Below are 27,927 nucleotides of genomic sequence, written 5' to 3'. Positions count from 1 at the left end.
TTTTTATGACTGGATTCTGTTTCGCGCAAATCATAAACCCCCATATGTATGCTTTAGGTTCAAAAATGTACCTTTAAGCTGCTAAAATGCACCCTTTAGGGGTAAATAAGATACAAAAGTGTACCTTTTGGAAGATACCACCCCAGTGACAGCTTCTGTACCACTTTTCTAAGAGTGCACTGAGACAAACCTTGATTTGTTAAGTCTTGAAAAATACCTTTATATTCACACGCAATAATTTTTATTTACATGCAAAAATACCTTTGTATTTACATGCAATAATGCAATAAAGCCAAAATTCTTTTACAACAGCTGAACTCCTTGCTGCAAATCCAAATCTAACCCTGGATTGTTCGGACCACACAGAAACCTAGCTGTTCATCGCCCAGCACGGTGCACTATAAAGATCCACCTGTCAGCTTCTAGCGGGATGACAACACACAGTAAAGGCAAACCATCCAGCACACATCTCTATCCATAATCAAAACCACTAACTGTCAACATCCCAAGAGAGAAGAAACCTCTCGTCACGTTTGTGCTCTTAAAAGCCTCGGAACGCGGAAGGCGACACGGAGGCCGACGCTCGAGATCGATGACGGAATTACATCGGCGGTTAAAATAACCCCTTGTTTTTGTTTGGAGCGCTTAGAGAGCCATTGTAGCTGATGGGGGCTATTTAAAGAGCCATCCAATATGCAGGGATGTCAACATTCACTGGCCATAAGCGTAATTGCCCGTCCATTTGCCTGAACTACTACAGAGAAGATAAAAGCTGCCTGTCACACACACATCAGCAGGAAAGTTTCAAGACGAACCATGCAGAGAAAGTTTGGAAACACAGTAAGAAATCTTACTATAAGGTGTTGGGTTAATAGGTGCATATCGTACTAGACATGTCAATTCACAATGCATATTTACATATTTATACACACACACATACACATATATATATATATACATACACACACACACACACACACATCATTAACGTAGCTTGATGCATTGAACCCCAAAGCTGAAGTAAAGAGAGAGAAGGACATCTTAAATCTCAGTCCCTAACTCATCCCAAAATAAACAGGCTGAGGTTGTTATTGAACTCTCGGACCCTCTGAAAGACTGTTGTTCATCTTGCATTAGGATCAGAGTCAAGCCTCGCTGTGCTGAGGAGCTGCTATCTCTGTCTTTACCCGCCTGTGTGTTCAGAAAGTCTTGTGCTGAGAGAGATGAAAACGCCTCTAATATATAGCTGCTGCTGTATTTCCCGTGTAAGAGGAAATTCCACTGCTCAAAAGAGAAAAAAAGAGCTGTTTGCCCTCAAAGATTGAAGGGTAAAGGTACTTAGACTTGAGAGAAGGAGTTAAGTAATTGGAGACCAATAAAATTTTGATTTGCCAATCAAAAGTGACAGGACAGTAAAATGTTTGAGTTACTGACTGGAGGTGAAAACACATTTCCACACGCTTTCTGTTTAATCTAGCTATTTTCAGAAGTGCATACTAATACATTACTCTTATTATTTCTGCAGTATAATGTATGTATACTGTGCACAGCATGGACATTTTCAGCATGCATAGAATCTGAAGATCAGAGAAAATGTAACTTATTTTGTCTTCTGGGAAACATGTAAGTATCTTCTGTAGCTTCTGAAGGGCAGTATTAAATGAAAAAAATATGATATTTAGGCAAAATAAGAAAAATGTACACATCTTCATTCTGTTTAAAAGTTTTCACCCTCTGGCTTTTAATGCATCGTTTTTCCTTCTGGAGCATCAGTGAGCGTTTGAACCCTACTGTAATAGTTGTATATGAGTCCCTCAGTTGTCCTTAGTGTGAAAAGATGGATCTCAAAATCAAGCGGTCATTGTTGGAAAGGGTTCAAATACACAAAAATGCTGAAAAACCAAAGAATTTGTGGGACCTGAAGGATTTTTCTGAAAAAAAGCAGGCAGTTTAACTGTTCAGGACAAACATGGGCTCATGAACAACTATCACCAAACAAAAAAAACAGGCAACAACACAGTATTAAAAATTAAGTGTGTGAAAACTTTTGCACAGGGTCATTTTAATAAATTCAATCATTTTTTTGAAAGTCTTGTGGACTTCATGTAAACATTTTTTTTATGTGAAATATCTTAATCAGGTCAGTACTAAATAAAAAATAACATGCATTTTGTATGATCCCTCTTATTTTGGTAAAACAATTAACATTTTGCTGATTCTGCAAACTTTTGACCTCAACTGTATTTTAAATTGTTTCACAAACATTATTTCACAATATTACTCTTTGTACTGTATTTTTTATTAAAAAATGCAGCTTCAGTGAGCATAAACTTTTGTTTTTTAGTGTTTCAGTGTTGCCTCCTTACTTTTATAAAAAGAAAGAGAGAAAGAAGAAAAACACAGTATGTAGTACAGTAAGTAGTTTCCTAGTTTGACACTCTCCCCCTCTCTCTTTATTTATCTGTCACTCTCTGTTCCAGTCATTTGAAGCAGGAATCAATCTTAATTTGACTTTTGCTGCTCTTATCTCTGATTGATTCTGCTGGTTAGCGATGATTTGCTGCTGTATCTCACCTATTCGAAAGCAAATTAAACCCTGCTCCAGTCTAAACAGGTTTCTTGAGTGTGTACAACTGCACATGAGAGACCATGGACGTACAGTATGCACCGTCAGTGTGTTTGTTTGTAACCTGTGTGGTACGCTTTAAACGTTGCCATTTTATAGCAGATATTTTATATCATCCCATCAGAATTTAGAGTCACAACTATTTGTTTTATGAACAGCCAATGAACACCTGACATACAGTAACACTAAATATTATGTGTGCCTCTCTCTAAATTTTCTAGTGTAAAAGCTATAAAAATACATTACTCCTATTTGCACGAGAATGGTTTCAAAATGTCAAACACAGTAAATGATGCTCAAGAATGCAAAAAAACTTCACGAGCATTTTATCACTAAAACACGAACCTTGACAAGCGCTCCCTGCAGACCTTTGATATTCACAAGCCATAACATTTATATAGCTTTCCGCTGGATACACGGCCCAAGAAAATATTTCAGCCTCATAACTCAGCTTTTATACTTACTAGTCCACAAATCAACCACTTCAAAGCTGTTTAAAATGCCACTAATTTTTGTTGTACAACAGATTTAGAGAAAACCTGCTTGACTGCCATAACTAGTTGACATTTTAAAATTATGCTTTTACCAAGCAAATTAATAAGTAAATTATTATTATTATTATTATTAATATTATTTATTTTTATATGTTTGACTTTCAAAAATATCTAAATAAATTTGAATATAAATATATGATGCTCATTAAGGACTATTCAAGTGACTGTATGTATGACCTGAATTTTAATTTATTTTTGGCACAATCGTCATGTAACTGACCTACAAATCATTGGTACTATATGTGTCTGAGCTTATTTTTAAAATAAAATAATAAGATTAATTTAAATAATTATTTTATAATCATGTGAAAGTACTTCATATAGTTTACATTCTTGTAAAAAGTGTTTTTTTTTTATTATAATATCAGGAGAGCTGTATCACTGACATTGTTTACTTTATTTCCTCACAAAATTTTTAATATGATTTTTTATATGTGTTGTCAAACGATTAATCGTGATTAATCACATGCAAAACAAAAGTTTTTTATTTACATAATATATGTGTATATATGTGTATACTGTGTATATTTAATATGTAACAGCATAACATTTATTACACAAACATTTACACAAAAGGGACGGATGGAACATAAAAGAAGATAATTTGAGAAACATCTCTGTATTTTTTTATTCATAAAATAAAAAGTCATTGTTACCCAAAACAGCTTTGTTACTAACAGTCTTCAAAATACCTTCTTTTATTTTCCACAAAACAAAGGTTTGAAATGACATGAGGGTGAGTAAATGATGACAGAATTTAAAATTTACAGGTGAACTATCCCTTTAATGTCTCTTTAATTTTATTATTATTATTTTTTGGCTGATGAAATGATACTCTAAATAAGAAACTAAATCTGCTAGCAGGTAAATGCCTTTATGAGTCATTCATTCATTCGATTTGTTCAAACTGCTGATTCATTCACAAATTAAGTAAATGGTTCTCTTTATGAATGGGTCTTTGAATCAAAATTGAGCAAAACACATAATATTGTATTTAAAATATAATTATTTACTGAACTGTTGTAAAAAAAAAAAAAAAAAAAAAAAAAAAAATCACATTTACGCTCGTGATAGATCGGGACAAAATCAGCACTCGTGTCATATTGCTCTTGCTGCCCGTGTGACATCATGTGATATGTAATATAAAGTATCTCACAAAAGTGAGTACACCCCTCACATTTCAGCAAGGGACTATACTATAGAAATTAAACTTGGATATATTTTAGAGTCGTGAATGTGCAGCTTGTATAGCAGTGTATATTTACTGCCCCCTGAAAATAACTCAACATACAGCCATTATTGTCAAAACAGTTGGCAACAAAAGTGAGTACACCCTAAGTGAACTTGTCAAAACTGTGTCCAAAGTGTCAATATTTCTAGCACTGCCTTAATCATTCTGTGCATGGAATTCACCAGAGTTGCACAGGTTGTTGCTGGGACCCTCTTGAAATCCTCTATAATGACATCATGGAGCTGCTGGATGTTACACACATGGTGCTTCTCCACCTTCCGCTTGAGGATGCCCCATTGGTGCTCAATAGGGTTCAGGTCAGATCACCTTCACCTGCACTTTCCTCAGCAAGGCAATTGTCATCTTGGTGGTGTGACTGGGGTCATTATCATGTTGGAAAACTGCCGTTCGGACCAGTTTCTGAAGGGAAGGCATTGTGTTCTGCTTTAGAAATGTACAGTACATAATAGAATCCATGTTTCCCTCAATTAACCACAGCTCCCCAGTACCAGCAGCACTCATGCAGCCCCAGACCATGATGCTACCACCACCATGCTTGACTGTAGGAGAGACACAATTTTCTTGGTACTCGTCACCAGGGCACAATCCGAGCCAAACAAGTTTATCTTAGTCTCTTCATGCTCTTGAACAGGTTGTCTTCAGCAAACTGTTTGCGGACTTTCTTGTAAGCCAGCTTCAGAAGAGGCTTCCTTCTTGGATGACGCCAATGCAAACCGACTTGTTGCAGAGTGCGGTGTTTGGTCTGAGCACTGACAAGCTGACATGTTACTTCTGCAACCTCTAAAGCAATGCTGGCAGCACTCATGCATCTGTTTTTTGAAGCCAGGTTCTGCACCTGACGCACAGAACGAGTTGATCGTTGATCGACCCTTGTGAGGCCTATTCCGGATGGAACCCATCTTGGAAAACCTCTGTATGACCCCGGCCACAGTACTGTAACTCAGTTTCAGGTTGTTACTGAACCTCTTACAGCCTAGGCCATCTTTGTGGAGAGCAACAATTCTAATTCTCAAATCTTCAGAGAGTTCTTTGCCATAAGGTGTCTTGTTGAACATCCAGTGGTCAGTATATGAGAATTGTACTCAAAGCACCAAATTTTAACTGCTCTAATACAAGATACACAACTTTGAGCTGTGTTTGAACTTTGATACACTTTGCATGGTTAAATGACATAGTGCTGGTATCACTTAGGGTGTACTCACTTTTGTTGCCAGCTGTTTTGACAATAATGGCTGTATGTTGAGTTATTTTCAGGGAACAGTAAATATACGCTGCTATACAAGCTGCACATTGGCTACTATAAAATAAATCCAAGTTTCATTTCTATAGTATTGTTCCTTAAGAAGATATACTAAGAAGAAATGTGAGGGGTGCACTCACTTTTGTGAGACACTGTATATATAAATATGAGACAAAACATACAAACATACAGGGGCATTTTCTGCACCAATATCTTGAATTTTAGGGCATAACTGCATTTATGCAGCTGTTGCCCTGCATCATTTGTCAACAGTCAACTGTATGAAATATAAAATGATGTACAGGTCTGGGGGCAGGGGCAGGGGCAGGGCCAGCTATGTTAAAGCTGTTCAAATATTTTAATTGCATTATTTTTCCATAACTAATTCATTAACGCATTAATCTGACAGCCCTAATATAAATAATCTGAATATATAAACAACATATTTTTTCTTAAATATATACATGCATATATATTTATGTATACAGAATAAATATATACAGTATATACATATTATCTAAACAAAACTTTTATTTTGGATGCGATTAATCGCAATGAATCAACTGACAGCACAAATTTTTATACAAAAAAAATAAATAAATAAATCATGCTCATCATTCAAGTATGAACTGAATGCTAATGTATTTTTGAACAAATGAACAGACCTGAGGATCATGTAATTGACCCACAAATCATTGCTGTTTCTGCACTAGTGAAGCAAAAACAGCACATTTATCGCCAGCAAATACATTGTGAAAATTTCCTAGCCCTAGGAAAACCCAGTGGTGAGGGATCAAGGTGAGGAAGTCAGTCAATCAAAAACTGACCTGGACCTGTTTTTCACATATGACAAATAGCGAAGTGCTGACTCTGAAATGCCCATCTCTGCCAGCAAAACATGTGGATGGCAGTGTCAAAAACTGCTTACAGATTGGAAAGAATTAGCATGAAGTTATGCGAGCATGTTGCTGCTGACTTGAGCACTTTAGAGCCAGGAGAGCAGATTCAGAAGAGTGACTAGTTTGAAGCTTGACTGATAGGAGGTGAACAGGTGAGAAAGCTTGACGTCTGACTGACTCGAGCTCGTTCTGGAGCTACTGCCAAGGTGGCGAGCAGTGAGAGTGGTCAGGGGTTCTTGATATCAGAATAGTCCATGTTGTAAAAAATGTCATGTTCATAAAAACCACAAAGACGTTTCTGCTAGCAGCTTCACTTGGAAAGAAACAGCCAACATACTCAGAGGCTATAGGCATACTTGTCCATCTGAATAATTAATACGTGTCAGAGAAATCATGTGAGGGGAAAAGGATTCTCTTTTAAAACCTGACCATCTTTGTATGTGTGCATGTCTCACCTCATCTTTGTCTTCGACCTGTATGTACAGAGGCAGAGCGAAGCCGACCTGCGCCAGCTCAGGGATCAGCACGCGATACTCAGAGCTGTTAAACCTGGGCGGATTGTCATTTTTATCGATCAGCAGGATGGTGAAGGTGGTCATGACGGTGGCAGACGAGGGCGTGCGGTTGTCATTCAGCTCGGTGGCCTACAGAGAGACATAAAGACATACAACGGTTTTAATCTGATGCCTGTAATCTCAATATATACAGCAGGGTCCAAATGAGACTGCAAGGGAAATTATGGGATTCTGGGATTTTGGAAAAGCCAATGGAATAAAGAGAAAAAAATTCAACAACGAACATTTTAGGTTTTTCTATAACTGTCCAACACTGACACCAGCAGGTAAAATTACTTTGTTGCGAAATTACAGGTACATCTCTCCGGAGAACTTTGATGACTGAGTGTCAGCTGAAGATCAGTTCAAAATAAAATTGGAATTGAAAAAACATACTGTTTAAATTCTGCCTTGAATTACAATAAATGTAAAATGCTTAAAAACACTAAACCGATGAGATTTATACTTGGTTTTATTAAATATAATGCAAAATTACATTGTCAAAAAAATACAATATAGATTTTTATTCTGGTTGTTTTTTTTTTTTAATCACTTGTTTTTCTAAGTAACTGTCCAACACTGACACCAGCAGGTAAAATTACTTTGTTGCTTGTTGAAATTACAGGTAATTACAGTAGAATTTTTTCAAGTTTCTTTGATGAATAGAAAGTTCAGAACAACAGCATTTATCTTTTGAATCTTCTGTAACATTATAAATGTCTTTATCATCACTTTTGATCAATTTAAAGCACGCTTGATAAATAAAAGTAATAATTTCTATATAAAGTAATAATAATGAATAATTTCTATGCAAAAAATCCTGAAAAAAAAAGTACTCAACTGTTTTAAATATTGAAAATAATAATAAATGTTTCTTGCACAGCCAGTCAGCATTATTAGAATGATTTCTAAAGGATTATGTGACACTGAAGACTGGAGAAGTGATGCTGAAAATGCAGCTTTGATCACAGGAATAAATTATATTTTAAAATAAATTCAAATAGAAAACAATTCTTTTAAACAGTAAACATATTTAAAAATGTTACTGTTTTTGCTGTGCTTTGGATCAAATAAATGTAAGCTTGGTGAGCAAAAGAGACTTTTTAAAAATAATAAAAAAAAAAAAAAAAAAAAAAAAAAAAAAAATCTTACTGTTGACTGGTAGTGTATATAGTGTAAGATCCGTGGCAGACATACAACAACATCATCCATCTCTCTAATGTGAGAAAAACATTATAAGACGCTCTAGAAAAGGAAAGTAGCATCAGTAGAAAGAAAAAAGATACGCGAGTGACAGAGAGAGGCAGTCGGAGATACGAAACGAGAGAGGAACAGATGTGATAATAGAGGGAATCTGGCAGTAAGCAGCATTAACGTTTAGTCTTCAATCTCCTCCATTTGTTCAGCTCTGCCTCTTTATTAAATCAGAGGGGAGGATTCTGGGAGAAATCCCACAGGTCTGCAGTAAGTGGGGGCACACGAGGGCCAGCGCGGGAAGACAGACACAGCCAATAAGATTTAAGATGAACAAGTCTTATCGACAGGAAACAATTGCTCACAATCACTTTCTTTCTTCCCTCCTTCTCATTCTCTCTCCTCCTCTTTTTGAGCGATGGAGCTGGACTCGCAGAGAAATCAAAAGGAATAATGGTGTTTTGTGACGGAGGGATGCGGGGTGAATGGAGGATGGCAGTGCGGCGTCGCTGCGGGTCCAGGTTAATCACGAATTGTGTCGTTTAACACCCCCTTGCACATCTCTTCTCCACCCCTCCATATAATAAATGCACTGACCTCCAGCCCAATGTACTCTAGCCTATCCAAGCTCTGTGAAGTTGAGAAATTAGTTTTATTACTTTTCACTCGAAATCAATAATGCCACCAATAAGAGAGAGGGAGACAGAGAGAGAGAGAGTAAGAAGATAAAATGGTAAAAGGAAAAAAATTCATATATAGGAGCAGCGGCTCAGGAGAGAGAAATAGATAATGAAAATCTATAACTTATGAATATTTTGGGAGGTTTTTCTTGCGTTCGCTTTGTTTTGAGTTTCACTTTTCGTGGCAATCATTGATTTCAATTTAGAGGACTACAGCTGTGCAGTTTATGACTGCAAATAGAGCGGAAGAACCCAAAACACAAACATGAAACTGTTCGGACGGGGATATATATAATGTTACAAGCAGAAAAAAGGTGACTACAATCAGTGAACTTTCCAAACGTCCTTATCTGACTGGATAAATCACTTTGAAGTCCTTGTAAAATTGTTGATTTTGTTTTAGAATTGTCACACAAGTTTTGATTGCACAAAATATCAAAATAAAATACAAGAGGTACATATAAAATACTTTTTTTTTTTTTTTAATTTTCTTAGTATTGCATGCTTTTTTTTTTCAACGATGTACTTTTTCTTTCATGTGCTGGTGAGACTGGGTTTTTGTTACATAATTGACAGCGTTGTATGGTAATTTATTTGTCACTGCTGTGGTTGTGCTTTAGAAGTTAAAATAAAGCATTGGCGACTTTTAGGTTCGTTCAAATCGACCGACACTAGCAGCAGTTCAATGGGTTCCTATCAGAGCAGAGGAGATAACGATGTGATAAAGTGTGTGTCAAATCCCGAGCCGGAGAAATAATGACAGAAATCTACAGAGGGCCAAATCGCCACCAATCTTTTGGAAACAGAATCCCCCACACAGCAGCTTCTGGTCATTTTCAGCTCAATTTGAATAAAGTGCTAATCTAAAACAGCTCTTTTTTGGGCTGTCTGAAGATTCCAGACATGTCACGACCAAGTATTTTTAACACTAAACTGAATTTTCCCATAGACCTGTTACTGCGTACCAGTGCAATATAAATAGTGGCAAGAAAAAGTATGTGGAACCATTGAAATTGTTTGGTTTTCTGCATTAATTTGTCATAAAAGTCTTATCAACAAATATAATGCGCTTAAGCTAACAACACAAAAGAGTTTTATGACCAACATGAAATACATCCAATTCTAACAAGTTCACATACTTTTTCTTGCCACTGTATACATACTTAGGGCCCTATGATTTCCCTATGAACACATAAACATCTCTAAAGAGAGTCATGTCACAACCATTTTACCATTTCTTGTGAGACATACACAAACAGCAACTTACAGGTCTTCATAGCAACCCATCAAAATAAAAGTTCAGTTTAACTTAAAGAAATTGTGACAGAAATATATTACTTAATGTAATGATAGTACTACTACTACTACTACTAATAAAATTATTATACATTTTTTTTTAAAGGAATATTTAGCAGAATATTATATAGTATTTTTTTTTACCAGAAAAAAATCTAAATACAGTTTTCTGACCAAAATATTATAATAATTAGAGATGCTTTTAATTATTAAAATGTAATGAAAGCATTAAAATGAATAAATAATTACATAAATAAATAGATAATAATGGAAAACACAACATTTGGTAAAAAATAAAACCGAATTTGAGAAGGAAAAAAAAGTATTTCACAGGGCCTTAAAAATGTATTTTTTGTTAAACTTTTAATAAGTTGCTGTTCAATTAATTAGAAATGTTTTTCGATTAATATTTTTAATTTAACCATTAAAACAGAGTCTAGAAAAATTCGAACAGAAAATAAATGGAATATAAAAACATTATGGACAATGGACAAAAATGGAATTTGGAAAAAAAAATTCTATATATATATATATATATATATATATATATTTTTTTTTAGATAATATAATTTTGAAAAAAAGACATGCTCACCAAGCTTGTATATATTTTATAGAAAAATCTATAATATAAATTTAATATTTCTTTAAATATACAATACTTAATACATTTACCATTATTTTTGTATTTTAATATTTTAAAATGCAATTTATTCATCTGATGGCAAAAGTGAATTTTCAGCAGCATTACTCCAGTCCTCAGTGTCACATGATCATTCAGAAATTATTCTAATATGCTGATTTGCTGCTCAAGAAAACATTTTTACTCATTATTAATATTGAAAACAGTTATGGTGTGTAATTTTGTCAGTTTGTGGACAGCATGATAACCCAAACCCAAACATTTAAATGATTACATAGGCACCATATGTGACCCCGGACAACAAAACTACAGGTATACTTGTCGCAATAGCCAAAAATACATTGTAGGCATCAGAATTATTGATTTTTCTTTTATGCCAAAAATCATATTGAGTAAAGATCATGTCACATGAAGATATTTTGTAAATTTCCTACTGTAAATATATCAAATATATTTTTTGATTAGTAATATGCATTGCTAAGAACTTCATTTGGACAACTTTAAAGGTGATTTTCTCAATATATATATATATTTTTTCAGATTCTAGATTTTCAAATAGTTATATCTTGGCCAAATATTGTCCTATCCTAACAAACCATACATCATACATCAGCGTAAAGCTTATTCAGATTGTTAAATCTGAATTTTAAAAAAATGACCCTTATGACTGGTTTTGTGGTCCAGGGTCACAACATCCATTTCAGATTTTCAGTTATTCACATTTTTTAGCAAGATAGTTGTGCAATCATGAGAGTATCATACATGTGGTGCTTCCTGGAATGATTTTAAATGTTGCTCTAAACTGAAATCTGTCTGCTCTTCTTTCTATTTCTCCCTCATTCTCATCTCATCGCCATACAGCCCGAAGAGGAGTCAAAGGTGTGTGTGTGCGCACTACTATTTCAGAAGCCTAAAGGCCTCTCCTAAACTGAGCTCTCAGAGATGGAGAGACAGGAACAAAGAGTTTTCCTGGCTGAGGTCTAGAGGGACATTAAAACACACACACACTCCTCCAGTGTTTGGCCCTGGAACTGTCAGCGGGGCACAGAGATAACGATGACATCACACACACACAGTGTCTGTCACATGGTCACTCATTCCAACAGCAGCAGGGCATAATAGATTAATATATTTGTGTCTGCAAAAAAGGTTCACCTTGAGCTTCAATGGAAACAAGAACATCTAACTGTCTGTAAAAAGAGTTGACATGATCTATGACACAAAAATACCCTTTTTTTGTTTTTCTTTTGTGACCTACACTGGAGAAAAAAAAAAATTATTTTCCTGTACAACTTCCAAAAATCATTTTACATAGACTGTAAGCCTGGAAAATCCAGTTCAGTGCAATTAGAAGTGTTTTACACTTTTGTAATAGCTATGCAAAAGAGTTAAATATGTATTGAAAGCTCCAGGGTCAGTGAGACCTTTTCACACACTGATCCTGATATGCTCAATGTGGGTAAATGGCTCGATAAATTACAGTCACACTCAAACAAACATTTACTGTAGAATCAATACTGCATTTGGCAGCGATCCCAATGAGCTCAGCGCAGAGGACGAGAGACTAACCAGAGCTACTACACGAGAATTTCTGGAAACAGAACAAATCTGCTTATATGTGATTTCATTCTTCATTTAAAATCAATCTTGACCTTGAAACATTACAGAATAGATTTAAATAATGCATTAGTGGATTTGAATCTCACACTGGGTTGAAAGACTTATGATAAAAGGTTTTAAGAGCTTAAGGAACTTCACTATTCTGATTCCAGTTCCAGCAAACGATTACAGTTTCTCAACAAATCTATGAACAGCTCTTTTGGTACAATTGAGGAAGCACTCAAAAGAATTTTACCAAATAATATACATTACCAATACACAAAAGTTTTTGAACAGTAAGATTTTCTGTTTTTAAAGAAGTCTCTTCTGCTCACCAAATATATACTATATATGTACTGCATATATTTGATCCAAAGTACAGCAAAAACAGTAACATTTTGAAATATTTTTTTCTTTGAATTTTAAATAACTGTTTTCTATTTGAATATATTTTATAATGTAACTTATTCCTGTGATTGCAAAGCTAAATTTCTAGCTCATTGCTGCAATCACATGAGAATTGCAGAAATCATTCTAAAATTCTGATTTGCTGCTCAAAAAAATATTTATTATTATTATTATTATTGTTGTTGTTGTTGTTGAAAACAGCTGAGTAGAATTTTTATAGGTTTCTTTGACAAAACCTATAATTTAAAACATCCTTGCTCAATAAAAGTATTCATTTCAATAATTTCTTTCCCAAAAAGAAAAAAATATATACTGACTCCAAGTTTTTGAATGGTATAGTGTACAGTAGTTCCAAGTGGATCAAAAAAGTTAATCAGAGTTGTCCTAGGACAAGAACGGGTATTGTTTTGGTTTTAGGACAACTTTGATGAAAGGTTTTGATCCACTTCAAATGTTGACTACTGTATAATGTCACAAAAAAAATATTTTAGATAAATGCTGATCTTTGATTTTTCTATTCATCAAAGATGGAAAATTACACAATGTTTCTTAAACAGCAAATAGCATATTACAATTGTTTCTGAAGGATCGTGTGACACTGAAGACTGGAGTAATGATGCTGAAAATTTAGCTTTGATCACAGGAATAAATTACATTTTAAAATATATTCAAATAGAAAGCAGTTATTTTAAATAGTAAAAATATTTCACAATATTAGTGCTTTTGCTGTATTTTGGATCAAATAAATGCAGGCTTGGTGAGCAGAAGAGAATTGTTTAAAAAAACATTCAAAATCTTGCTGTTCAAAAACTTTTGACTGGTAGTGTAATATAAGAAAAACAGTTACATTCTTGGTATTTTATTTTTATTTAAATACATTTTATTACTCCAAAAGCTCTTGTCCAAATGTGTATCTTCTGTTAAAAAAACTGCCATTGGAGCTTAGCATCTGGTTCACAAAAATATTAATTTCCAACCCTTGCAGTTGAAATTAAACAAATCCTGTTAAAAAACAATTTTAAAGTTCAAAAACAATTTTTAATGAATCCTTGTGAAAACCTCCACATGTAAGTTTGAGTCTCACCTTAACTGTGATGGTGAATCCGGATGAGTACAAGGGGTTTTCTCGATCCAGCTGTCCACTCACTGTCAGGGATCCGCTGATGTAGTCGAGAGTGAACATACTGTTGGTGTTACCTGATGAACAGAATAATAAAAAGCAGGTGAATTTTGTGGCAAAAAGGTCGAAAGATGTTTCTGTTTGCACTGAATACTGCTACATTAAACTGAAGAGTCTGTACCCTCATTACACTTTGACTTATTAGCATATTTTAATAATTGGAGGGTCATGATTGTAAAGTGGTTAAATATCTGAGCCCAAACTCAAAAGGTTGTAGGTCAAAATCCTCAGAGGCGTCAGTGAAACAGAGGGTCGTTGAGTTCCCTAATCACCATTCTGCCCTGAAGCAGGGCACTTAACCTCCGCTCCAGGGGGGAACGTCCCTTCTGGCAGCTCAGGATTTAAAAGAATTCATCTGATCATTCCTATCCTAGAAATTAGGGCTGGACGATATGACAGTTTTATGACAGAAATGGTGCAAATTTGCACATTAATGCGAGGGCAGGATTGTACTAAAATTATATAGATCTATCTATCAGTCTGTAAGGCCTGGAAAATGTCAAGGCTTTGTTTTTTTTAGACAATTTGTTGTCTGAAATTCTTGAAATTGCATGAATTAATTTCCATGAAATTCCACTTCATTGCATTCTAATTTGTACTGCAATCATGCACCCGTCATGATCCAAATTGTCACTTAAAGGCATTATCAATTTAATTATAAACAACGCACACACAACCCTGGTTGTTTAATGTAAGTCAGGCATACGCCACCACAGAGACGCCTGAGAGAGAAGAACACATCATCTGGATTTTAGAAAATAAAAAATTAAAAATTCTACAAGTTCCAACACAGTGATGAACTTATGTTCATAAAGCCTCTTCTAATTATACTAGGTGTGTTGCTAAATCATACTTCAATGTTATGTCAACAAAAAACTAGACATAGACAAAGAGTAAGAAACAGAAACTGTCTGACAGAGAGCAGGCGTGTGGTTTGGGACTGGACCTCTCCCTGGTCTGGGATGGAGAAAATAATATCTTCCGACTATGCGAACAGCGGCCCTGTTAATTAATCCGTTACTCCTGAGATATCATGCTGGTTTTGGGTAATTAGTTCAGTGCATGGCAGCAGTGGCCCAAACTTTAGGGCTACAATAGAGCGCTAGACCGGCTTGTCAACCAATCCACTATTCTTTTCTAATTCATCTTTCGCTCAAAACATTTCATACTCCCTCGATAAACTGCTCATCTCATTAACACCTCACTTTCCTTAATTATATGATATTTCGGTAATTATTTTCATTATATTTTCATGTCCATCTCTCACAGCTGCGGTGTATACTCACTGCACACTAATTAAGTCCAGCAGATGCAGACGGCACACAGAGTGACACACAATCTGTCTTCTTTTCTAACAGTCTTCTTTTGTTCTTTATGATAGATCTCACCTCTGTACAGCTCTCATCATGTACAATCATGTACTACTAAAGATCATCAGCCCCCCATCGCTCCGTTCGCTACCTACTCACTCCTACATTCCTCCACATCCCCATTCCCATGTAAAACTATCCAGCACAGTTCCTCTACTTTCATGTTGCTCCCTGCCTCCACCTCCCCACTCCTCCATCAGGGCTGTTTGCCATGCAAAACTGAAATAAACTAAAATGCCTTTTAAATTCCAACTCAAGCCCTGCATTTAAATTCAAATTGATTTTGAAGTCCCAAACTGGATGCAAAATGGCAACTGGAATTTGATGTAAGAAAGTAGAATGCAAGTTTATTTAGGAAAAATCATACAGCTGCAATTATTAACAAAAATAACGTTTGTCAAGACAGTCTAGATACATCGATAGCTCGATAGACCAAAAGATAGATAGATAGATAGATAGATAGATAGATAGATAGATAGATAGATAGATAGATTGCAATAGACTGATAGAACAATAGAACAACAGTTAAATAGATGATAGATATTTAGAGATATTCATAGAACAATATTTAGAATGATAAATTGAACGACAGATAGAATGATAGAACGACAGATTGAAAGAATGATAAAGCGATAGATTCATAGAACAACAGAATGATAGAATGATAGAAAATTAGATAGAACAATAGATAGAACAATAGAACGCTAGATAGATAAATAGAACGGCAGATAGAACGACAGAGAGCGACAGAATGATAGAACGATAGAACTACAGAATGAACGACAGAACGATAAATAGAACGTTCGACAGAATGATAGAACGACTGATACAACATTAGATAGAACGATTGATAGACAGATAGATAGATGATAGATAGAACGACAGATAAGAACGAGAGAACTACAGAATGAATGACAGAGCGATACATAGAACATATGACAGAATGACAGAACGACTGATAGAATGTTAGATGGAATGATAGAATGATAGAACGATAGAACGATAGAATGATAGATAGATGATAGAGCAATAGAACGACAGATAGAACGATAGAACTACAGAATGAATGACAGAACGATACATAGAACATATGACAGAATGATAGAATGACTGACAGAATGTTAGATGGAACGATAGAATGATAGAACAACAGATAGATAGATAGATAGATAGATAGAGATAGAACGATAGATCGATAGAAGGACAGAACTACAGAATGAATGACAGAATGATACATAGAACGTATGACAAATGATGGAACGACTGATAGAATGTTAAATGGAACGATAGAACGACAGAACGATAGATAGATAGATAGATAGATAGATAGATAGATAGATAGATAGATAGATAGATAGATAGAATGTTAGATGGAATGATAGAACGATAGATTGAAAGTACAATAGATTGCAATAGACTGATAGAACAATAGAACAACAGTTAAATAGATGATAGATATTTAGAGATATTCATAGAACAATATTTAGAATGATAAATTGAACGACAGATAGAATGATAGAACGACAGACTGAAAGAATGATAAAGCGATAGATTCATAGAACAACAGAATGATAGAATGATAGAAAATTAGATAGAACAATAGATAGAACAATAGAATGCTAGATAGATAAATAGAACGGCAGATAGAAACACAGAGAGGGACAGAATGATAGAACGATAGAACTACAGAATGAACGACAGAACGATAAATAGAACGTTCGACAGAATGATAGAACGACTGATACAACATTAGATAGAACGATTGATAGACAGATAGATAGATGATAGATAGAACGACAGATAAGAACGACAGAACTACAGAATGAATGACAGAACGATACATAGAACATATGACAGAATGACAGAACGACTGATAGAATGTTAGATGGAATGATAGAATGATAGAACGATAGAACGATAGAATGATAGATAGATGATAGAGCAATAGAACGACAGATAGAACGATAGAACTACAGAATGAATGACAGAACGATACATAGAACATATGACAGAATGATAGAATGACTGACAGAATGTTAGATGGAACGATAGAATGATAGAACAACAGATAGATAGATAGATAGATAGATAGAGATAGAACGATAGATCGATAGAAGGACAGAACTACAGAATGAATGACAGAATGATACATAGAACGTATGACAAATGATGGAACGACTGATAGAATGTTAAATGGAACGATAGAACGACAGAACGATAGATAGATAGATAGATAGATAGATAGATAGATAGATAGAATGTTAGATGGAATGATAGAACGATAGATTGAAAGTACAATAGATTGCAATAGACTGATAGAACAATAGAACAACAGTTAAATAGATGATAGATATTTAGAGATATTCATAGAACAATATTTAGAATGATAAATTGAACGACAGATAGAATGATAGAACGACAGACTGAAAGAATGATAAAGCGATAGATTCATAGAACAACAGAATGATAGAATGATAGAAAATTAGATAGAACAATAGATAGAACAATAGAATGCTAGATAGATAAATAGAACGGCAGATAGAAACACAGAGAGGGACAGAATGATAGAACGATAGAACTACAGAATGAACGACAGAACGATAAATAGAACGTTCGACAGAATGATAGAACGACTGATACAACATTAGATAGAACGATTGATAGACAGATAGATAGATGATAGATAGAACGACAGATAAGAACGACAGAACTACAGAATGAATGACAGAACGATACATAGAACATATGACAGAATGACAGAACGACTGATAGAATGTTAGATGGAATGACAGAATGATAGATAGATAGATAGAACGATAGAACGATAGATAGATGATAGAGCAATAGAACGACAGATAGAACGATAGAACTACAGAATGAATGACAGAACGATACATAGAACATTTGACAGAATGATAGAATGACTGACAGAATGTTAGATGGAACGATAGAATGATAGAACAACAGATAGATAGATAGATAGAGATAGAACGATAGATCGATAGAAGGACAGAACTACAGAATGAATGACAGAATGATACATAGAACGTATGACAAATGATGGAACGACTGATAGAATGTTAAATGGAACGATAGAACGATAGAACGATAGAGAGAACGATAGATAGAACGATAGATAGATAGATAGATAGATAGATAGATAGATAGATAGATAGATAGATAGAGACAGAACGATAGATCGATAGAATGACAGATAGAAGGACAGAACTACAGAATGAATGACAGAATGATACGTAAAAAGTATGACAGAATGATAGAACGACTGATAGAATGTTAGATGGAACAACAGATAGATAGATAGATAGATAGATAGATAGATAGATAGATAGATAGAGACAGAACGATAGATCGATAGAACGACAGAACTACAGAATGAATGACAGAATGATACATAGAACGTATGACAAATGATGGAACGACTGATAGAATGTTAAATGGAACGATAAAACGATAGAACGATAGATAGAACGATAGATAGAACGATAGATAGATAGATAGATAGATAGATAGATAGATAGATAGATAGATAGATAGATAGATAGAGACAGAACGATAGATCGATAGAATGACAGATAGAAGGACAGAACTACAGAATGAATGACAGAATGATACATAGAACGTATGACAAATGATGGAACGACTGATAGAATGTTAAATGGAACGATAGAACGATAGAACGATAGAGAGAACGATAGATAGAACGATAGATAGATAGATAGATGATAGATAGATAGATAGAGACAGAACGATAGATCGATAGAATGACAGATAGAAGGACAGAACTACAGAATGAATGACAGAATGATACATAGAACGTATGACAAATGATGGAACGACTGATAGAATGTTAAATGGAACGATAGAACGATAGAACGATAGAGAGAACGATAGATAGAACGATAGATAGATAGATAGATAGATAGATAGATAGATAGATAGAGACAGAACGATAGATCGATAGAATGACAGATAGAAGGACAGAACTACAGAATGAATGACAGAATGATACGTAAAAAGTATGACAGAATGATAGAACGACTGATAGAATGTTAGATGGAACAACAGATAGATAGATAGATAGATAGATAGATAGATAGATAGATAGATAGATAGATAGATAGATAGAGACAGAACGATAGATCGATAGAACGACAGAACTACAGAATGAATGACAGAATGATACATAGAACGTATGACAAATGATGGAACGACTGATAGAATGTTAGATGGAACAACAGATAGATAGATAGATAGATAGATAGATAGATAGATAGATAGATAGATAGATAGAGACAGAACGATAGATCGATAGAATGACAGATAGAAGGACAGAACTACAGAATGAATGACAGAATGATACGTAAAAAGTATGACAGAATGATAGAACGACTGATAGAATGTTAGATGGAACAACAGATAGATAGATAGATAGATAGATAGATAGCTCCAGGGGGGAACGTCCCTTTTGGCAATGACTGATAGAATGTTAGATGGAACGACAGATAGATGATAGAACAATAGATAGAACGATAGATATAGAATGCACGACAGAACGATACATAGAACAAACGCCAGAATGATAGATCAATCGATAGACAGAATGATAGACAGAATGATAGATCAAACGAAAGAACGATAAAAAGAACAATAGGACGTACGACAGACAGACAGACAGACAAGCCTAATGGTAAGAGAGTCGAACTTGTAACCGAAAGGTCGCGGGTTTAAGTCTTGGTACCGGCAGAATCTTCAATTCTAAATATTGCATAGTTCTGTCCTCCAAATCTCAGCTCTTACATTCCTCCACCCTCCTATCGCTCCATTCCACCTCATCATTAAGTTTTTTCACCTCCTACTTCCCAGGTACGCAAACTTATATTCTTTCTCGTTCTTCTCATCTCAGGTGTTCACTATTGTTATGCTAAATTGGACATAGCCACACCGCTGCAGCACCAGCATTGGATTGAGACGGAGCTTGTTGAGCATGCATGAGCGACTCAGAGCTGCCCTGCAGAGATAGCTGTGATTTATACATTCAAACAACAATCTGAACCATCTGCGTAATGGAAATCAAACAATGGGAGTACCCAGATTGATTGAGAGCGCTTGAACCGAGTGTATGCATATATTGGCTCCTCTGGGCATCGGCAGCCAATTAGAACACACACTTTAATTCACTTTCCCAATTGCCCAGTGTGAAATCAAACGTGCAGCTGAGAGCTACGCTGACCTGATGGATTCATTCAAATTAGCATGTTTGGCTGTTCATTGGAGTAAGACCGCCGAAGAGTGCGCTGATTTGAAATGATAATAATCCTTACCCACCAATGCAAATATATTTCTTAAGGTGAGGTGCAGACGCTGATTCATTTCTAAGGAGGTCGTAAGTAGACGCTAATTATAAACGTGGCATGAAGAGAGATTTTATGGACTTGAAATATATTCTCATCATATGTTGATAAAATGTCTAAACCCATAAACTCAAAACCATTTTTTTATTGTTAACTAAAACCAAAACTAAAAGCAAAAATGTAATTACTAAAATAAATATTAATTTAAAATATTAATTATTATTAATATTTTTTATAAAAAATTATATAACATATAACAACATTAATAATACTAAAAAATAATAACCTTACTATTATTAATAATAATAATAATAATACATTAAATAATTACTAAAATAAATTTCATATAATTATTAAAACAAATATTAACTTAAAATATTAATATATTAAAATATTAATAATATATATTAAATATAACAATATTATTAATACTAAAAAATAATAAGCTTACTATTAATTATAATAATAATAATAATAACAGTAATAATAATATAAAAAATAATAATAATAATAATATATATTAAATACTTACTAAAATAAATGTCAATTATTAAAATAAATATTCACTTAAAATATTAATATATTAACAATATTAATAATATATAAAATATAATAATAATAACCTTACTATAATATAATAATATACTTCAATATACTTCTAATTTCTAAAATAAATTTCATATAATTATCAAAATAAATATTAAGGTAAAATATTAATGTATGAAAAAACATTAATAATATAGATATAATACAATAATATTAATAATACTAATAAAACAATAATAATGATGACTTTACTTTGGATTGGTTATGCAAAAACTAATAGCATAAGGTAACAATGACCAAAAAAGCTTTTGTTTTAATCTTAAAGATGTGAGTAAAATTTAAGAGGGAAGGATTATCCATAAATAACAAAATCTGGTCTTTTTTCTCACACACACCAACCATATTGCTCTGGAACACTTTAAATATAGTCATATAAACCATTTTTATAGCGTGTTATTTTTTATTTTTTTGGTCATCTTGTTTGGAGTGTAACAGACATGATCAAAATGAACCAATCACTTTCGAGGCAAAAACTGAAAAGACATAAGGGAGAAAAAATAATGACAGAATTGTCCTCACTGGATAAACTATTCCTTAATGTAGAGGCAACAAAATGCAGGTTAATAATTTAGTAACTGTACACAGCACAGAGTCAGCAGTCGAGAGCTGTGATTTTGAAGCGGCTACATTAGCGTGAGATAAGCAGACTCTTCAGAAGACCAAAACGACGCTTCGTTCTGCCTGACAGAACAAAAACTCTCCCCCGCAGAGATTGACATCTCATCAACACACAGAGTGACAGCAGAGAGAATTCACTGTTGGAGAAATCAAGCTCAGCTGAAGTTGATGGAGAGAATAAAGAGGCGAGTGTGAGTGAGTGGAGCTGTGCAGGAGAGCAGATAGCTCACTCACTCTAATCCTGCTGAGAGCCAGCAGCTAAGACAGCTTAAGACGAGCACACCAACACCACAGCAAAGACAGAAAGAGAGACAGAGAGCTGCCGCTAAATTACACTACCGGGGAAACCCACTCATTATACCCTTTAATGGAATTCAATTATAGTCTATTAGATGAACTAAAAATGATTCGTTAACAATTTTCACTTCAGCTCAACAAGGTCAACATATAATAATAATAATACTCCTAAAACAATATTATACACTACTGTTCAAAGGCTTGGTGTCAGTATTTTTTTAATTCATAGATTTATTCAGCAGGGATGCACTAAACTGATCAAAAGTGAAAGTAAAAACAGTAAAGAGTACATAAAAACAGAAAGTACATAATGTTACAAAAGATTTCCATTTCAATAAATGTTGTTCTTCTAAATGTTCTATTCATTTTAGAATGTTAAAAAAAAAAAAAAGAAATATTTTTTGAGCACCAAATCAGCACATTTCCTAAATATTCAGCTTTGCCATCACAATAAAAAAAGGAAAATATATTAAAATTAAAGTCAGCTATTTTAAATTGTAATAATATTTAATAAAACAACTGTTTTACCTGTATTTTTGAGCAAATAAATGCAGCCTTGGTAAGCATAAGGGACTTCTTCTAAAAACATCACAAAAATCTTACTGACTTAACAATAATAATAATAATAATAATAATAATAATAATAATAATAATAATAAAAAACAGTGAAAGCAATTATTATTATTATTATTATTATTATTATTATTAATATTATTATTATTACTAATGTCACCCATTTTAAATTGTAATACTATTTCCCAAAATTACTTTTTTGACTATTTTTGAGCAAAATAAATGCAGCTGTGGTAAGCACAAGGGACTTCTAAAAACATTTTTTTTTTTCTGACTGAATAATAATAATAATAATAATAATAATAATAACTAGTGGAAAACTAGTGGAACAACTACAACAACAACAACCTAATAATAATAATAATAATAATAATAATAATAATAATAATAAAAGTTATTTTAAATTGTAATAATCTGAATTTATATTTGAGCAAAATTTCTAAAAACATTACAAAATGTTTACTGACTGAATAATAATAATGTTATTAAAAATAATAATAATAATAATAATAAATAGTGAAAAACAACAGCAACAACAAACAACAATGATATTATATAATAATAAATAGTGAAAAATAACAAATATTAACAGTAATAATAATAATAAATGTCAGTTATTTTAAATTTTAATATTTCACAAAATTACTGTTTTGAATGTATATTTGATCAAAATAAATGCATTCTTTATTTTTATTTAAATTACAAAAATTTTACTGACTGATATAATAATAATAATCATATAATAGTGAACAACAGCAACAACAACAACGATAATTATAATAATAATAATAATAATAATAATAAATAGTGAAAAACAACAACAATAAATAATAATAATAATAATAATAATAATAATATGTCAGTTATTTTAAATTGTAATAATATTTGATTATATTTTTGAGCAAATAAATGCAGCCTCGGTAAGCACAAGGGACATCTTTTTTACATTACAAACATCTTGCTGACTGAATAATACTATAAATGTAATAATAATATAATATTAATACTAATAATGTATTATTATAAATAGTAAAAAGCAACCTTGTTGTTTTTCACCATTTATTAATATAAATAATATTTTTTAAATATATAATTAAATATTTTATTAATTTAATAATAATAATATTATTGTTGTTGTTGCTGTTTTTGTATTGAAAGTAACTCAAACCAGCACTGTTTATAATTCAAGGCTAAATTATTAAGTCATTATTAAAATCAATTTCAGCTCTGTTTTATGACTAATTACACAACATTAAATATGATTTCACCTGCAGCAAGCATAAAAAATGCTGCTGAATGCATGAAACCATCAAAACTTCTGAGTCATACGTAGCAGGAGTTTCCTGAAATATTCCTCATCTAAAGTCGCACCCCTATGTGTGCTGACACTCTGCCTCCCAGACAGCACTTGTTTACCTTCTGTTTGTGAAGGCGCTGTAAAATCAATTAAAGTCACAGTCCATCATCTGCACGTCTGAGCTTAGCTGAACCTCACGTTAAAGAAGAGGAATGAGACTCCACTGCCCTCAGCTTCTGTTACCGCGGCACCTGCTATCTCTCTGTTTCAGACTGATTTACTACAAGAGCCGCGTCGCCAGCCTTGATCTTAGCCATGCTAACAGAGCGACGCAAATTAGCTCACAGTTATGGGTTAGCGAACCTGCGCAGCAGATAGCCACGCTTTGTCGCATCTATCAAGTCAGTCAGGCAACAAATTAGTGGACACGCCGTGAATTAGTGAATAATTTCATTAGGCTGTCAGCGAGCGGGAGAGGAGTTGCAGCGGGGGGGATTCAGTGTCAGCTGAAATACACCCCAAAGGGACGACTTCAAAATAAAAACAGTGGGTTTATAACAGTGGGTACAGTGTTAGCTAGCACTTCATGCCTTAGACTACCTTATTTTAGTTCTGACTAAGATTTGAGTGCGTTTAACCATTAATATGATAAAAAAAATAGTTATTTTTACCTCAGCTGTATCTCCTGCTACAGGTAACATCGATACACCAGTAGTTGGTGACATGTCTTTATGATTGACTCATTCACTCAACAGATTCATTCAAAACCCTGATTGATTCAGAAATGGAAAAAAATGAGTGAGTCATTGAATTACTCACTCAACTAATTCATTCCCAAACACTGATTCATTCAGGAACTGGTGAGTCTTATTCATTAAGTATGTGTAAGCAAGAGTGTGCATGTGAAATCTGAGTCTGAACGAATCAAGACTAACCTATCAATTAATTCTACATTTACAAAAATGATGTAGGAACTGTAACCACAGGTAGACAAAATTCACACACTCAAAAATATGTATATACATATGTTATATGAGTCTGTACAAAAGTGTTAATTGTGTTTGAACCAATTTGTTTAAACAATGATTCATTTAGGAACGAAACACGTGACTGTTTTATATGTGAATCAATGAATCATTCACTCAGCTGATTTGTTCAAAAGCATCGACTCATTCAGGAACTCTACTTCTGTTCATTGCCAGAAGACGCACAGCAGTTAAAGTGCCCCTATTATGCCATTTCAAATATTGCCTTTCATGCAAAGTGTAATGTAGCTTTATATGAATGTAAACGATCTGCAAAGTTGTAAAGCCAAAAGTGGATGTTATTGTCTCCCAAAATAAAGAATCGAATCTGTACAGTCTAAACGAGTCATTAGTAATTAGAATCCCGCTTCCGTGACGGCTACACGACACGGGATAACACAATTGCATAATCCTCACCTATGTTCTACACTCCTGTGTGGAAATTATAAGCAATTTTTTTTGGTTAGTTTTTAACAAGAACTTATTTGTTAGAATTAAATGAACAATAATGAAGTTCTTTTAAATGACAGTACACTGAAGCTTTGAAAATAACTATAAATAAATGATACATGAATTGTTTTTTCTCAGAAAAATGCAGTGGTAAAGTTTTAATTTAACATTTGTAGATGGTCTAAAGAAAAACAGTTGTAGAAATTCTGAAACTCTTTTAGAACTCATAATTTGTTTTTAAAAAAAATTAACATATTACACATTAATGAATAAATCAGTATATATAAAATTATTTAATTTACAAGTGTCATGTTTGTGATTTTTTTTATTCATGTAAGCTGTCGCTTCTGACCTTTAAAACAAAACATACTCATGATTTTATGATACCAATTACTGCTTTATTTAATCATAAACACAGTCTAGGTGATATTTGTGTATTTTACTTTTATTTTATTAGAAGTAGACCAACAAATTAAAACTCCTTACTGAACAGGCATTAGGACCCTGGGGAGGCTGTCGCTGCTGCCATTACTGTTTCCTCTATCACATACCGAACACTTAATTCTGTATGTGCATTCTCAGATTAAATGCATGACAGTTAATCTAGTAATCATTCAGGCAAAACTTTGCTTCAAGAATGAGCCACACTGCAGATGTGATCTAATCGCTAGCACACCCTGAGCACATGAGTTATCACTCTTATCGGCGAGATATATCGGCATAATTTTTCATATTGGGCCAATGCCGATTTTTACATTTAAAGCCATTATTGGCTGATTCTGATATCGGTCTGATAATATCATGCATGCCTATTTGGAAGTATTTTCTTAAGCATAAAAGCGTAAGTGTAAAATTCTACAATGAAAACTCCTTATTAAAGTATCTTACCATGTTTCTATGCTTCATGGGGTATATGCGTATATTAAAGACTAGGTGTGCAAGATATCGTTAAAGACATGACAAGTCAAAGGTAAATGGAGATAATTACAGAAACTGAAGTATATTACAAATCATGTTCAGATGAGGATTTGCGGTGACACTCCCACACTATACCGCTCCACAATACTGCGTGTGGCGCACTTGAGCGTGCTTAGAAATAGTCCGACAGAAAATCAATTTCACATCACTGATAAAAGGTTGAATGAATGAAAAACAATCATGCTATGTCAGGGGAATAACTGAAAAAGAAACAGAATGGGAATGTTTTTGTTCTTATGGGGGTCTGGGACTAAACCACTAACACCGCCTCCCCTCTCCCAATGTTAAAACGCTGCATTTTCCTACTCATTGCAACAGCTCCAATGCTTGACAATGAGCAGAGTCACATACCTATCATCGTTTCCTCTTGGAACAAACACCTGCTAACTATCGCCAAAGTTCCCATTTCCCATGGCACAAACATTTACAGCTTCATGCGCGCTCTCCCTACCGCACGTCTGCTGTAATGGTGTCTGAGCGTAGCACGTTTGTGCAATAAACGAGGGCAGAGTGTGGGCATGTTGACAGAGGCTGGGGCACAGGAGATTAACCCCAGGCCAGGCTTGTCTGTAGTCGCTGCGTACTGGGCCTATGCCAGTCCATTGTTGGCCAGAGAATGGGGTGACGATGGGGCCACTGCAGGTGGAGGAAGGAGCACAGCCTTCTGGGTAATTATGGAGAATTGGGGGCAAAAGGTGTAGAGAGGAGGGGGCAGAAAAAAAAAGCTGTCGAGGGGATAAAATTGAGTCCTGGCAAATGTGACAGTGTATGTTTGTGTAGCTACAGGTGTGACATTCTTGCACACACACATACAAATCTTCAGTTTGCACAGTATATTTTAATGCAGATTTTAACTTTTATAAAAAATTATGCACATTTATTTTACTGTGCATGCAAATAATGTAGATTTCAATGCGTATTATACATATTCTGCATTAAGTTAAAAAAAAAAAAATTCAATAGTTCAAAATCGGGGCACCATAGCAGTCCATTATATGGAGAAAAATCCTGAAATGTTTCCCTCAAAAAACATAATTTCTTTATGGCTGAAGAAAGAAAGACATGAACATCTTGGATGACAAGTACATTATCTGTCAATTTTGTTCTGGAAGTGGACTTCTACTTTAAAAAGAAAAGTATTTATTTAAATTTTATTTTTATCAACAATATACATTACTGTTCAAAAGTTTGGGGTTAGTACATTTTTTTTCTTCCTTTT

The 27,927-nt window shown here is 33.9% G+C and overlaps 1 protein-coding gene across 1 annotated transcript in view; it reads right to left on the bottom strand.

Annotated features, from left to right (window-relative positions):
• Positions 1 to 27,927, bottom strand: part of cdh23 (cadherin-related 23) — a 308,861-nt gene that overhangs the window by 126,768 nt on the left and 154,166 nt on the right. Inside the window, exons 10-11 of the mRNA XM_051125171.1 lie at positions 14,027 to 14,139; positions 7,027 to 7,215 (exon numbers count right to left, since the gene is read on the bottom strand). Coding sequence (XP_050981128.1) covers positions 7,027 to 7,215; positions 14,027 to 14,139 — 302 coding nt within the window. The remainder of the gene's footprint in view (positions 1 to 7,026; positions 7,216 to 14,026; positions 14,140 to 27,927) is intronic.

This window comes from Labeo rohita, chromosome 13, assembly GCF_022985175.1.
Source record: "Labeo rohita strain BAU-BD-2019 chromosome 13, IGBB_LRoh.1.0, whole genome shotgun sequence".
Taxonomy (NCBI): domain Eukaryota; kingdom Metazoa; phylum Chordata; class Actinopteri; order Cypriniformes; family Cyprinidae; genus Labeo; species Labeo rohita.
This window is presented reverse-complemented; position numbering and strand designations above follow the sequence as displayed.